The sequence below is a fragment of the Mesoplodon mirus genome, assembly GCF_964341445.2.
Source record: "Mesoplodon mirus genome assembly, chromosome: 11".
Lineage (NCBI taxonomy): Eukaryota > Metazoa > Chordata > Mammalia > Artiodactyla > Ziphiidae > Mesoplodon > Mesoplodon mirus.
In genome coordinates, this window is record NC_138987.1 from 54,623,543 (window position 1) to 54,638,554 (window position 15,012).

Here is a 15,012-nt window from a genome sequence, read left to right on the forward strand (position 1 = left end):
GTCTAGGGCTGGGGAAGGGGACGCCCTAAAGCAGGATGAGGGCAGGTTCTGTGTCTGATGCAATTTTTACCCTTGGCGTCTACACAACCCCTGTGTTCAAAGAATAGCTGAGAATGGGTTTGGCTGCCGGCTCTTTCCGCCTTCCTCTTCCTCTGGAAACTTGAGCCTTTCCCAGAGTTTCTGGGGGACTCAATCATCTCCACTGGACCAGCCTCTAGCCCCGAGAAGCGTTGCTCCAACCCGAACCCCACCCCCCAGCTCTCTGCCGCCCTCTCCCGGCGCCGTCAGCAGGGCCGCGAAGAGCGCATGCGCGCGCTCAGGCGGCGTCCCCGGACCAGCTTGCCATTTTGCGCGTGCGCATCGAGTGCGGGCAGTTCCGAAGACCGAAGAGGCAGGTAAGCCCGCTGAAGCGGGCAGGTGGCTGGCGGTCCGGCCCGTGAAGGAGCGTCCGGGAGCTCGTGCCCTGCAGGTTTGGAGCCTTCGGCATTTGCTCCCTCCTGGGCGACTCTAGTGGGCTCGGAGCGCGCTTTTTGCCAAGGGGCGTGACCTGAGCCCGCCTCCCGGGTCTGGGAGTGGAGGGGGATGGGGAATCTTTGAGGCCTGTTATTAATTTGGTGCCTGTTGATTGTTGGGGAGGTTTTCTCGAGGAGGGCACAGAGTTTGCAAATAGCGGACAGGAAGGGGTGAGGCTGGACCACATGGGAGCTGGGGTGACCCGAGCCGTGGGGCTGTGAGGAGCTGGCGCCCTGTTTCTCCGGCTGTGTGTGTCAGGAGTCGGAGGGGGGTTAGGGAGCACTGCTACAAAATGAGGAGCCTGCTAGAAATTGTGCAGGTGTTTGGGATCACACTCAGGACGGCAATTTGGTCATTTTTGTGTTCTCACTTTTCTCACAGAAAGATGCACGGCCACCAACACGCACTCACTTGCCTCTTTGCGTCCTAGGACATGACACAAGTGGCACATCCTGGCCATGGGGTCCCAGCAGTCCGCTTATGCTCACCTCCCTTCTTGCAAGCGGAAGAAGGCAGATGACAGGGAGGATTTGCTGGCTGAACGGGAGCAGGAAGAAGCCATTGCTCAGTTCCCATATGTGGAGTTCACAGGGCGAGATAGCATCACCTGTCTCACGTGCCAGGGGACAGGCTACATTCCAACAGGTGAGAGTCTTTGGTGATCATGGGAAGGATGATTCCCCAAGGAGAATTCCAAGATACCCAGAGGGCTTCTCCGGTCTCCCAGGCAGAACTTTTCTCCTAGGCGGCAGTACCACAGTCATAGGCCATGCCCTGTGCAGGAGCCAGCTGAGCTGACTTGATAAACTTGGGCAGGTTCCACAAGTTCTCTAGGCTTCCCAGTATTTGAAAGCCTTGCTTTTCTTCACTTCCACTCTTTTGTTCGTTGTTTCCTTGGTTTGGAACATTTGGCTTGCTCTAGATTGTGGGATTTGTTGACAGGCACATTTCTTTATTGCTCTCACTCATAAGGCCTGGCATGGCTTTGTGGGGGAGGAGCAGACACCATCTTGGAAGCTTCTGTTCAAGGAAGCAGGTAGTGAATCATTAACAACCTAAGATCTGAAAAATAAATCAAGTGGAGGGAGAAAAACATGCACAGGAGTGGAGCCTGTATTGGGTACAGAATCATCTATCACTAAGTTGGCTCTCAAAAAGTCTTAACAATGTAGATGGAGGGTCACAGAGGTTTAGAGCTGGTAAGAACCTTAGAAACCATTTACTCCAAAGCCTTCATGTTACAGATGAGGACACAGTGGCCTAGAGAGGTAATGACTTCCCCAAGGCTATGCAGCAGCTGAAAGCCACGCAGCAGCTCAAGGCCATGCAGTAAAGCCAGAACAAGATCCTAGATTTCTCCACTTCCACGTCACTGCCCTGGGAGCACTGATAGATGTTTTGTAATTTGTAGCGCTCTCTACATATTTACTTGTTTCTTGTTCATTAGACCCCAAAAATAAAACTGGTATCTTAGAAACGTCTAATTCCAGACAAGTATATTTGTGACAGGCTACTGTGTATGTGATGGAAAGTACTGCAACACATGAGGTTTATTTGACCAAAATTGTTGTTTGTTTCTTTTCTAGAGCAAGTAAATGAGTTGGTGGCTTTGATCCCACACAGTGATCAGAGACTGCGTCCTCAGAGAACGTGAGTCACCTGCGTCTCTCCTGTTAACGCCTACGGTTGTCCCTAGTCCCTTTTTCTGTGTATGAATGCCAGTTAACTTCTTGAAAACGTTATCTGTTCCTGTAAATTCCCCACTTCCTTTAATACTGTTTGCTCAAGCAAGGTGTCTCTGCCCCCATCACAGTCTGGGGAAGGGAACTTGAAGCCAGAAATGTTTTGAGGACAGGGCCAAATGAAGGAACTTGAGTCAGAAGGAACTGGAAAAGAGGGTGTCCTGGGAGGTGAAGAGATGTTTCTGTCTACACAGTTCCTCTCTTCAGCTTCTCTTCCCAGACGGCAGACAGCATTCAGATGGGTTTGTGAACCTGCTCCACTTATTCTTTCCTGGTTTGTGATTCCTTGCTCTCTTCACTTTCTTGTCCCTCCCCGCCTCATTCCTGGTTTTGCATTTAATCTTGACTGATTGGACCTTGATATCTGACTGCCTGGGTTGGTCATGTGCTTTGTCGTTTGCAGTCAGCAGTATGTCCTCCTGTCTGTCCTGCTCTGTCTCCTGGCATCTGGTTTGGTGGTTTTCTTCCTGTTTCCACATTCGGTCCTCGTGGATGATGACGGCATCAAAGTGGTGAAAGTCACGTTTAATGAGCAGGACTCCCTTGTAATCCTCGCCATCACGGTAAGATTAGGGCCTCCCTTCCTGGGTTGTGCACCTGTGAGTCTTGACCCCAGGACACTTACACGTGTTTCCTCTCTTGCCCTGATGCAGGCCACCCTGAAAATCAGGAACTCCAACTTCTACTCTGTGGCGGTGACCAGCCTGTCCAGCCAGGTTCAGTACATGAACACCGTGGTTGGGTCATATGTGACAACTAACATCTCCCTCATTCCACCTCGGAGCGAGCATCTGGTATGCCATCCTTTTAGGATCCTGGCCCCGTGGTCCTGAGAGAAGAGTAGGCACTGTGGAATGCCGTCACCTCATTACTCTCCTCTTCCTCTCCTCATTTCCACTTGTAGCAACTGGTTGAGGAAGACCTGATGAGCTCTGTAATTATGAAAAATTAGGGAAAAAAATCAGCTAGCATTTAAGTGTTACAGGAACAAAAGAGTTTGTCAGAGAAAGCAATTTGCCAGCAATCGAGAAGAGGCCATGTGGTCCATTGGCCTCTCAACAGGGAAGAGGTTGGAAGATTTGTTAGAGGCTCATCATCTGGATCAGGGGCAGTCTTGGGGAAATATTTTGTATGTGATAGAAGAATGCTCTCAGGTCCTTGGGCTGCTGATAACAGTACTGTTCCTTGTCAAGCCTCCTTAGCCACAGACTGACTCTGGTGTCTTATTTTCAGGTGAATTTTACCGTGAAGGCTGAGATGGGAGGACCATTTTCCTATGTGTAGTAAGGACAATTTTCTCTACATGTGTGCTTTTTACTGGATGAAAGGGATTCAGGGTTGAGCTCAATTGTTCGGGGCCGGTCCTGCCTTAAGTTTCAGCCTTGGGCCTGTGGGTTCCCTAGTTTTGGCCATCTTGAGGTTTATTTGGAGGATGTGGTATTTGATATGTGACTGAAGTGCTCAGATTTCTAAAAGAGAACATTAGGCCACTAGAAGCATTTCCAAGCTGCAGCATTTTGTGATGGGTATGAACAAACAAAAAGATGGTGATGTGGGAGGATGGAAGGACACTTGTGGGGACTTGGAACTAGTGAGCCAGGGCAGCACTTAGGCCAGAAGGGAGGGTGTGGGGCAGGGGAGGTACCCAGACGGGGCTGACTGCTCCTCAGTTTGACAGTGTAACTCAGCACTCCTGCTGATTCGTCTTTTTTTAAAAACAAAAACAAAAACAACCATTTCTCTATTTGCTGTTTGGCAGCTTCTTCTGCACGTTACGCGATATCCTGGTGCACAGCATAGTGGTCTTCATGCGGTACGTTGCTCGTTTCCCTGTGTCCAGGGCCTTTGTGTTTGAGCCTGGACCATCAGGCCACGTGAGCTGACCACCTTTGCTCAGGAGAGCCTGTGGGACCCACAAACCAAAGGGGGGATGCCCAGTACCTTACAGGCACAGACAAGGCAGAGCCTTGCTGTCGTTTAGATACAGTGTCCAAATCCCTGTCACAAATCACCAGGGTCACAGTGACCGGTTAGTTGTAGAATTTTCTCCATGAAATGGGGTCGAGTTGTGTGATCCCTTTAGAATCCTGATGGAGCTAGTAAAGAAAAGAAAAGCTTTCTCAAGGCATAAGCCCTGGACATCTGGCCAGACTTACTCTGTAGCCACACACATTACCACATTGTCATGGACTGGTAGGGTAATTTCTAGAACCATGACTGTTAAATTTGCAAGTGACAAGGTTCTGCTGCAGGCATTTGAAATAGCAGGGTTAGAGCAGGGTTTCTTAGCCTTGGCACTATTGACGTTTTGGGCCAGACAGTTGTTTGTTGCGAGGGGCTGTTCTGTGCATTGTAGGACGTTTTACAGCCTGGCCTCTACCCACTAGATGCCAGTAACACCACCTCCTCCCCCACTCAGTTGTAACAACCCCAAATGTTAAGACGTTGCCAGAAGTCCCCTGTGGGTTAAAATCATCCCTGGTTCAGAACCACATATTTAGACGGTCAGCTCAGGGCACAGTGTCTCTGGGGATGTGGAAAGATCCTTTGACCTCCTGGTTGTGTAACCATGAAGATACGTTATCTAGGACCTGTGGATATTATTGCCTGAGCTTGCAAGAAGTTACTTGGGCAATCTTTCTTACTTGTTTCATCTCAGAAATAATTAATTCTCATTGGTTTTCCTTTCCCTAGAACTTCAGTGAAGATTTCCTACATTGGCCACATGACCCAGAGCTCCTTGGAGACACATCACTATGTGGATTGTGGAGCAAATTCCACAGCTGTTTAGAAACTGCTCTTGGTTCTTCCATGGCAGCACCTGTCAGAAGAGACACAGCATCTGTTCCCGGGGCCTGAGCCCTGTACCTACCCCAGGCGGTAGAATCAGAGGAGAAATTGGTTCTCTCAGTCCCCAGCAGACATCCTCCTGCCACTAGGGAGGAAAACTCCTCTCTGTAGCGCCATTTACTTTTCTCAGAACCAGCAGGATCACTGCCTAGTGCCTAGCCTATGCCCAGCAAATAGTAGGCACTCAAAGAAGGTTTGAAGAGTTTAACTGAGATCCTTTCAGCTGTTCTTGGGCCATTATCAGTTAAAATCATACCATGGTTCTAGGGTATCAGACGATAGAGTGATCCGGAAATAAGACGGTTGGTGCAGTTGCAGAACCATTTTCGGGGCCTCATCACAGGAGAGGCAGCAGGGAGGGAGCATTTGAATACATTAAAGAAGGAAGCACAGACCGTTCAATATGTGAAATTTATTCATCTGCTTCCAAATGCCTAGGAACTTGATTAAAGAAAAAAAAATAACTTTTTTTTCCTGTAGAAAGTTAAAACTGTTTTTACCAAGAGTCTGTGGGGTCTGATTTACCCTTCATCCATTGGCTGGAACATGGCTTGGAGAATTTGGTAGAAAAGTAAACCCTGCTTTTGATTCATCTGTGTCTCCTCTGATTGCCTGGATGTCTCAGTAGGCACCTCTGGGGGACCGTAGAATAGTTGCTTGTGAAATGTATCAGCACACGATGGGAAGGGAAGAGAAGAAACCCTGCTTGTAGTGTCCTCATGAGCTCCTATCACAGTCCGTCTCCCTCTGATGGTGACAGGTTGGTCTATCGCTGTTCTAGAGCAGAGCACTTAGTGCCCCCTGGAGGTTGGACGAGGTAGAGCAGTGATGCCTGAGGATTGGGAAGCTGCTTCCCTGAGGAGGAATAACTTGCTAATTAAGAGGACCTGGTTTGAAGCTGAAAGTTTCTTGAACTGTCTCCACCCTCTCCACCACCCAAAGAGCAGGCTCCAGCCCCACGACGGCAGGGCATCTAGAGGGGAGCTTGAGTAGTCAGTTTCAGAACTCCGCTGAGGTGGGCTCCAGCTCCTCCAGCGCTCGTGCCTTGGGAAACCCTAACAGCAACAGGTGGTGGCACGGGGTCTATTTTCTTTTTTGTCCTCATTCACATAGCCTGATTTTCAATATTAATGATCTTTGCACTCTGAATCTTCAGGCTAAGGCTAAATTTCATGGCTGTTTGGCTTTGGCTGATGCTAACCATGCTTGAGTAACCCAAGAGCTGAGGGTTGAAAGCCGAGTTTCCCTGTTAACCTGGATCCTTTAACGGTCTGTATGTACACGATGGTGATGACTGTTCTGTGTGTAAATGATGGAATACAACTTGTATGGAAGCAGATGTGCACCATTTTTGAGGACATGCCCTAAACACGTGAAGATGTACACATTGCTACATTTTTTTTATTTTCCCATTTTCCAAACAGCCTCTAGCATATTTTTCATGTGATTTTGACAAAGTTACTCCTATTGGTACTTCAGTTTTGAATAATTTTTTGTGGCCATGTGCCTCAGTAGCATTTCTTGCTTCTCAATGTTATCTTTATTTTTTTATTTTAGAACTTTCAAGTTGTTTACTCATTTTTTTAAAATTGGGGTATAGTTGTTTTACAGTGTTGTGTTAGTTTCTACTGTACAGTGGAGTTCTCTGTGCTATACAGCAGGTTCTTATTATCTGTTTTATACATATTAGTGTATATATGTGAATCCCAATCTCCCAGTTCATCCCCCGACCCCACCCCCCTGCCTTTCCCCCCTGGTATCCATACATTTGTTCTCTACATCTGTGTTTCTGTTTCTGCCTTGCAAACTGGTTCATCTGTACCATTTTTCTAGATTCCACATATATGCGTTAGTATACGGTATTTGTTTTTCTCTTTCTGACTTAACTTCACTCTCTATGACAGTCTCTAGGTCCATCCACATCTCTTCAAATGACCCAATTTCGTTCCTTTTTATGGCTGAGTAATATTCCATTGTATATATATACCACATCTTCTTTATCCATTCATCTGTCGATGGTAATTTAGGTTGCTTCCATGACCTGGCTATTGTAAATAGTGCTCAAATGAACTTAGGGTGCATGTGGCATTTGTCTTTTTGAATTATGGTTCACTCTGGGTATGTGCCCAGTAGTGGGATTGCTGGGTCATATGGTAGTTCTATTTTTAGTTTTCTGAGGAACCTCCATACTGTTCTCCATAGTGGCTGTATCAGTTTACCTTCCCACCAACAGTGCAAGAGGGTTCCCTTTTCTCCACATCCTCTCTAGCATTTATTGTTTGTAGATTTTCTGATGATGCCCATTCTAACCGGTGTGAGGTGACATCTCATTGTAGTTTTGATATGCGTTCCTCTAATAATTAGTGATGTTGAGCAGCTTTTCATGTGCCTTTTCTTCGGAGAAACGTCTATTTAGGTCTTCTGCCCATTTTTTGATTGGGTTGTTTGTTTTTTTGATACTGAGCTGCATGAGCTGTTTATATATTTTGGAGATTAATCCTTTGTCTGTTGATTTGTTTGCAAATATTTTCTCCCATTCTGAAGGTTGTCTTTTTGTTTATAGTTTCCTTTGCTGTGCAAAAGCTTTTAAGTTTCATTAGGTCCCATTTGTTTATTTTTGTTTTTATTTCCATTACTCTAGGAGGTGGGTCAAAAAAGATCTTGCTGTGATTTATGTCATAGAGTGTTCTGCCTATGTTTTCCTCTAAGAGTTTTATAGTGTCTGGTCTTACATTTAGGTCTTTAATCCATTTTGAGTTTATTTTTGTGTATGCTGTTAGGGGGTGTTCTAATTTCATTCTTTTACATGTAGCTGTCCAGTTTTTCCAGTACCACTTATTGAAGAGGCTGTCTTTTCTCCATTGTATATCCTTGCCTCCTTTGTCATACATTAGTTGACCGTAGGTGCGTGGGTTTTTCTCTGGGCTTTCTATTCTGTTCCATTGATCTATATTTCAGTTTTTGTGCCCATACCATACTGTCTTGATTACTGTAGCTTTGTCGTATAGTCTGAAGTCAGGGAGTCTGATTCCTCCAGCTCTGTTTTTTTTTTTTTTTCTCAAGATTGCTTTGGCTATTCAGGGTCTTTTGTGTCTCCAGACATATTTTAAGATTTTTTTGTTCTAGCTCTGTAAAAAAATGCCATTGGTAATTTGATACGGATTGCATTGAATCTGTAGATTGCTTTGGGTAGTATAGTCATTTTCACAATATTGATTCTTCCAATCCAAGAACATGGTATATCTCTCCATCTGTTTGTATCGTCTTTAGTTTCTTTCATCAGTGTCTTATAGCTTTCTGTATACAGGTCTTTTGTCTCCCTAGGTAGGTTTATTCCTAAGTATTTTATTCTTTTTATTGCAGTGGTAAATGGGAGTGTTTCCTTAATTTCTCTTTCAGATTTTTCATCATTAGTGTATAGGAATGCAAGAGATTTCTGTGCATTTTGTATCCTGCAACTTTAACCAATTCATTGATTAGCTCTAGTAGTTTTCTGGTAGCATCTTTAGAATTCTCTATGTATAGTATGTCATCTGCAAACAGTGACAGTTTTACTTCTTCTTTTCCAATTTGTATTCCTTTTATTTCTTTTTCTTCTCTGATTGCCATGGCTAGGACTTCCAAAACTATGTTGAATAATAGTGGCGAGAGTGGACATCCTTGTCTTGTTCCTGATCTTAGAGGAAATGCTTTCAGTTTTTCACCATTGAGAATGATGTTTGCTGTGGTTTGTCGTATATGGCCTTTATTATGTTGAGGTAGGTTCCCTCTATGCCCACTTTCTGGAGAGTTTTTATCATAAATGGTGTTGAATTTTGTCAGAAGCTTTTTCTGCATCTATTGAGATGATCATATGGTTTTTATTCTTCAGTTTGTTAATGTGGTGTATCACATTGATTGATTTGAGTATATTGAAGAATCCTTGCATCCCTGGGATAAATCCCACTTGATTGTGGTGTGTGATACTTTTAAAGTGTTGTTGGATTCTGTTTGCTAGTATTTTGTTGAGGATTTTTGCATCCATATTCATCAGTGATAGTGGTCTGTAATTTTCTTTTTTTTGTAGTATCTTTGTCTGGTTTTGGTCAGGGTGATGGTGCCGCCATAGAAGGAGTTTGGGAGTGTTCTTTCCTCTGCAGTTTTTTGGAAGAGTTTGAGAAGGATGGGTGTTAGCTCTTCTCTAAATGTTTGATAGAATTCACCTATGAAGCCATCTGGTCCTGGACTTTTGTTTGTTGGGAAATTTTTTATCACACTTTCAATATCATTACTTGTGATTGGTATGTTCATATTTTCTGTTTCTTCCTGATTCAGTCTTCGAGGGTTATACCTTTCTAAGGATTTGTCCGTTTCTTCTAGGTTGTCCATTTTATTGGCACAGAGTTGCTTGTAGTAGTTCCCTTATGATGCTTTGTGTTTCTGCAGTGTCTGTTGTAACTTCCCCTTTTTCATTTCTAATTTTATTGATTTGAGTCCTCTCCCTCATTTTCTTGATAAGTCTGGCTAACGGTTTCTCAATTTTTTAATTTAATTTTATTTACTTATTTTTTTGAATTTTATTTTTTATACAGCAGGTTCTTTTTAAATAAATTTATTTATTTATTTTTGGCTGCGTTGGTTGCACGCGGGCTTTCTCTAGTTGTGGTGAATGGGGGCTGCTTTTCATTGCGGTGTGCGAGCTTCTCATTGTGGTGGCTTCTCTTGTTGCAGAACATGGGCTCTAGGTGCGTGGGCTTCAGTAGTAGTTGCACACGGGCTCAGTAGTTGAGGTGCACGGGCTTAGTTGCTCCGCGGCATGTGGGATCTTCCCAGACCAGGGCTCGAACCCGTGTCCCCTGCATTGGCAGGCGGATTCTTAACCACTGCACCACCTGGCAAGTCCTATACAGCAGGTTCTTATTAGTTATCTATTTTATACATATTAGTGTAGATATGTCGATCCCAATCTACTCAAAGAACCAGCTTTTAGTTTTATTGATCTTTGCTAATGTTTTCTGTGTTTCTGTTTCATTTATTTCTCCTCTGATCTTTATGATTTCTTTCTTTCTGCTAACTTTGGGTTTTGTTTTTTCTTCTTCCTCTAGTTCCTTTAGGTGTAAGGTTAGATTGTTTATTTGAGATTTTTCTTGTTTCTTGAGGTAGGATTGTGTAGCTATAAATTTCCCTCCTAGAACTGCTTTTGCTGCATCCCATAGGTTTTGGATCATTGTGTTTTCATTGTCATTTGTCTCTAGGTATTTTTTGATTTCCTCTCTGATTTCTTTAGTGATCTCTTGGTTATTTAGTAACATATTGTGTAGCCTCCATGTGTTTGTGTTTTTTACAAATTGATTGTAATTGATTTCTAATCTCAAAGCATTGTGGTCGGAAAACATGCTTGATATGATTTCAGTTTTCTTAAATTTACCAAGGCTTGATTTGTGACCCAAGATGTGATCTATCCTGGAGAATGTTCCGTGCGCACTTGAGAAGAAAGTGTAATCTGCTGTTTTTGGATGGAATGTCCTATAGATATCAATTAAATCTATCTGGTCTATTGTGTTGTTTAAAGCTTATGTTTCCTTATTAATTTTCTGTCCAGATGATCTGTACATTGGTGTAAGTGAGGTGTTTCTAAAGTCCCCCACTATTATCGTGTTACTGTTGATTTCCTCTTTTATAGCTGTTAGCATTTGCCTTACATATTGAGGTGCTCCTATGTTGGGTGCATATATATTTATAATTGTTATATCTTCTTCTTGGATTGATCCCTTGATCATTATGTAGTGTCCTTCCTTGTCTCTTGTGACATGCTTTATTTTAAAGTCCATTTTATCTGATATGAGTATTGCTATTCCAGCTTTCTTTTGATTTCCATTTGCATGGAATATTTCTTTCAATCCCCTCACTTTCAGTCTGAATGTGTCCCTAGGTCTGCAGTGGGTCTCTTGTAGACAGCATATATACGGGTCTTGTTTTTGTATCCATTCAGTGAGCCCGTGTCTTTTGGTTAGAGTGTTTAATCCATTCACATTTAAGGTACTTATTGATATGTATGTTCCTATTGCTATTTTCTTAATTTTGGGGTGTTCGTTTTTGTAGGTGCTTTGCTTCTCTTGTGTTTCCCACTTAGCGAAGTTCCTTTAGCATTTGTCGTAGAGCTGGTTTGGTGGTGCTGTCTCTTAGCTTTTGCTTGTCTGTAAAGCTTTTGATTTCTCCATCAAATCTGAATGTGATCCTTGCTGGGTAGAGTATTCTTGGTTGTAGGCTCTTCCCTTTCATCACTTTAAATATATTGTGCCACTCCCTTCTGCCTTGCAGAGTTTCTGCTGAGAAATCAGCTTTTAACCTTATGGGAGTTCCCTTATATGTTATTTGTCATTTTTCCCTTGTTGCTTTTAATAATTTTTCTTTATCTCTAATTTTGATTACTATGTGTCTCAGTGAGTTTCTCCTTGGGTTTATCCTGTATGGGACTCTCTGTTCTTCCTGGACTTGGGTGGCTATTTCCTTTCCCATGTTAGGGAAATTTTCAACTATAATCTCTTCAGATATTTTCTTGGCTCCTTTCTCTCTCTTTCTTCTCCTTCTGGGACCCCTGTAATGCGAATGTTAGTGCGTTTAATATTGTCCCCGAGATCTCTTAGGATGTCTTCATGTCTTTTCATTCTTTTTTCTTTATTCTGTTCCATGACAGTGATTTCCACCATTCTGTCTTCCAGGTCACTTATCTGTTCTTCTGCCTCAGTTATTCTGCTATTGATCCCTTCTAGTGTAGTTTTCATGTCAGTTATTGTATTGTTCATCTCTGTTTGTTTGTTCTTTAATTCTTCTAGGTCTTTGTTAAACATTTCTTGCATCTTCTCGATCTTTGCCTCCATTCTTTTTCCCGAGGTCCTGGATCATCTTCACTATCATTATTCTGAATTCTTTTTCTGGAAGGTTGCCTATCTCCACTTCATTTAGTCGTTTTTCTGGGGTTTTATCTTGTCCCTTCATCTGGGACATAGTCCTCTGCCTTTTCATTTTGCTATCTTTCTGTGATTGTGGTTTTTGTTCTGCAGGCTGCAGGTTTGTAGTTCTTCTTGCTTCTGCTGTCTGCCCTCTGGTGGATGATGCTATCTAAGAGGTTTGTGCAAGGTTCCTGATGGGAGTGACTGGTGGTGTGTAGAGCTGGGTGTTGCTCTGGTGGGCAGAGCTCAGTAAAACTTTAATCTGCTTGTCTGCTGATGTGTGGGGCTGAGTTCCCTCCCTGTTGGTTGTTTGGCCTGAGGCGACCCAGCACTGGAGCCTACAGGCTCTTTGGTGGAGCTAATGGTGGACTCCAGGAGGGCTCACACCAGTGAGTACTTCCCAGAACTTCTGCTGCCAGTGTCCTTGTCTCCGTGGTGAGCCACAGCCACCCCCCGCCTCGACAGGAGACCCTCCAACACTAGCAGGTAGGTCTGGTTCAGTCTCCTCTGGGGTCACTGCTCCTTCCCCACTGGGTCCTGGTGTACACACTACTTTGTGTATGCCCTCCAAGAGTGGAGTCTCTTTCCCCCAGTCCTGTCGAAGTCCTGCAATCAAATCCTGCTGGCCTTCAAGGTCTGAGTCTCTGGGGATTCCTCCTCCTGTTGCTGGACCCCCAGGTTGGGAAGCCTGACATGGGGCTCAGAGCCTTCACTCCAGTGGGTGGATCTGTGGTATAATTGTTCTCCAGTTTGTGAGTCGCCCACCCAGCAGTTACGGGATTTGGTTTTATCATGATTGCGTCCCTCCTACCGTCTCACTGAGACTTCTCCTTTGTCTTTGGACACTTTTCCAGTGTCTTCCTGTTGATGATTGTTCAGCAGTTAGTTGTGCTTCCGGTGCTCTCACAAGAGGGAGTCAATGTTATCTTTAAATGCAGCTATGGTATTCAAATGAAAGCAGTTAAATTTTTTAAACATACAGCAGTAAGTCTGATCTAATAATGCTACGAACTCTCATACCTGTTTTTATTCTCAGTATCCCATGTTGCACTTCAGGATGCTCTGCATAGTTGTATCATGCTCTCTGTTAATTCTTGAACAAATACATAGAATTTGCTCTCGGCAACACCAAAATAGAAAGGGGAAGTGGTTGGCTCCAGTGTCATTGCTATCACCATTGTATTTGTACTGGATTGAGATTTGGAAGGAGTGTGCTTCTTTTTTAAATTTTACTAAAGTATAGTTGATTTACAATTTGTATTAATTCCTGCTGTGCAGCAGAGTGATTCAGTTATACATATATTGCGTGGGCCAAAAGGTTCATTTGGTTTTTTCTGTAAGATGGCTCTAGTAGCACTTAGTTGTCTTTAACTTCACCTGAAACAATTTTGTTAGATTGTATGTGACAGCTGTCATGTCAGCTTGCATTTAAAAAAAGACATCAAAATTGGTGAATTTTTGTGTAGCCATTTTAACACTGAAGATGGGGGGGAAAACCCCAACATTTTAGGCATATTATGCTTTATTATTTCAAGAAAGGTAAAAACGCAACTAAGACGCAAAAAAAGATTTGTGCAGTGTATGGAGAAGGTACTGTGACTGATTGAACACGTCTGAAGTGGTTTGCGAAGTTTCTTCTCGCTGGATGATGCTCCATGGTCGGGTAGATCAGTTGAAGTTGATACGGATCAAATTGAAACAATAATTGAGAACAATCAACTTTATACCATATGGGAGATAGCTGACATACTCAAAATATCCAAATCAAGCGTTGAAAATCATTTGCACCAGCTTGGTTATGCCAATTGCCTTGATGTTTGGGTTCCACATAAGTTAAGCAAAAGAAAAAAAACCTTGTTGGCCATACTTCTGCATGTGATTCTCTACTGAAACCTAATGAAAATGTTCCATTTTTAAAACAAATTGTGGCAGGCGATGAAGAGTGGATACTGTACAACAATGTGGAACAGAAGAGATCATGGGGCAAGCGAAATGAACCACCACCAACCACACCAAAGGCTGGTCTTCATCCAAAGAAGGTGATGTTGTGTATATGGTGGGATTGGAAGGGAGTCCTCTATTATGAGCTCCTTCCAGAAAACCAAACGATTAATTCCAACAAGTACTGCTCCCAACCAGACCAACTGAAAATGGCATTCGACTAAAAGCATCCAGAATTAATCGACAGAAAATGCATAATCTTCCATCAAGTTAATTCAAGACTGCATGTTTCTTTGATGACCAGGCAAAAACTGTTACAGCTTGGCTGGGAAGTTCTGATTCATCCGCCATATTCACCAGACATTGCACCTTCAGTTTCCATTTATTTCAGTCTTTATAAAATTCTCTTAATGGAAAAAATTTCAATTCCCTGGAAGACTGTAAAAGGCACCTGGAACAGTTCTTTGCTTAAAAAGATAAAAAGTTTTAGGAAGATGGAATTACGAAGTTGCCTGAAAAATGGCAGAAGATAGTGGAACAAAAGGGTGAATACATTGTTCAATAAAGTTCTTGGTGGAAATGAAAAATGTGTCTTTTATTTTTACTTAAAAAACCAAAGGCACTTTTTAGCCCACCCAATATATATTCTTTTTCATATTCTTTTCCATTATGGTTTATTACAGGATGTTGAATATAGTTCCCTGTGCTATATAGTAGGACCTTGTTGTTTATCCATCCTGTATATAATAGTTTGCATCTGCTAACCCCAAACTCCTGATCCTTCCCTCCCCCACCTCCGTTCCCCCTTGGCAACCACAAGTCCGTTTTCTATTTCTATGAGTCTTTTTTTCTGTTTTGTAGATATGTTCATTTGCATCATATTTTAGACTCCACATATAAATGATATCATATGGTATTTTCTTTGTCTGACTTATTTCACTTAAACTCTAGGTCCATCCATGTTGCTGCAAATAGCATTATTTTTTCTTTTTTATGGCTGAGTAATATTCCCATATATTCCATGTGAGATACAC

At 43.0% G+C, this 15,012-nt stretch overlaps 1 protein-coding gene across 2 annotated transcripts; it reads left to right on the forward strand.

The window, feature by feature from the left end:
• Nucleotides 1-337: 337 nt before the first annotated feature.
• Nucleotides 338-5,697, forward strand: TMEM106C (transmembrane protein 106C). 2 transcript variants are annotated; one of them, XM_082635394.1, is made up of 8 exons: nucleotides 338-469; nucleotides 895-1,158; nucleotides 2,100-2,163; nucleotides 2,659-2,818; nucleotides 2,909-3,049; nucleotides 3,489-3,538; nucleotides 4,015-4,068; nucleotides 4,950-5,697. In XM_082635394.1, exons 2-8 carry the CDS (start codon nucleotides 972-974, stop codon nucleotides 5,044-5,046), a joined length of 753 nt encoding a protein of 250 aa, XP_082491520.1. In that variant the 5' UTR covers nucleotides 338-469; nucleotides 895-971; the 3' UTR covers nucleotides 5,047-5,697. The 2 variants fall into 2 exon arrangements, with proteins under 2 accessions (XP_082491520.1, XP_082491519.1); XM_082635393.1 differs by having other exon boundaries at nucleotides 944-1,158.
• The last annotated feature ends 9,315 nt before the right edge of the window (nucleotides 5,698-15,012 follow it).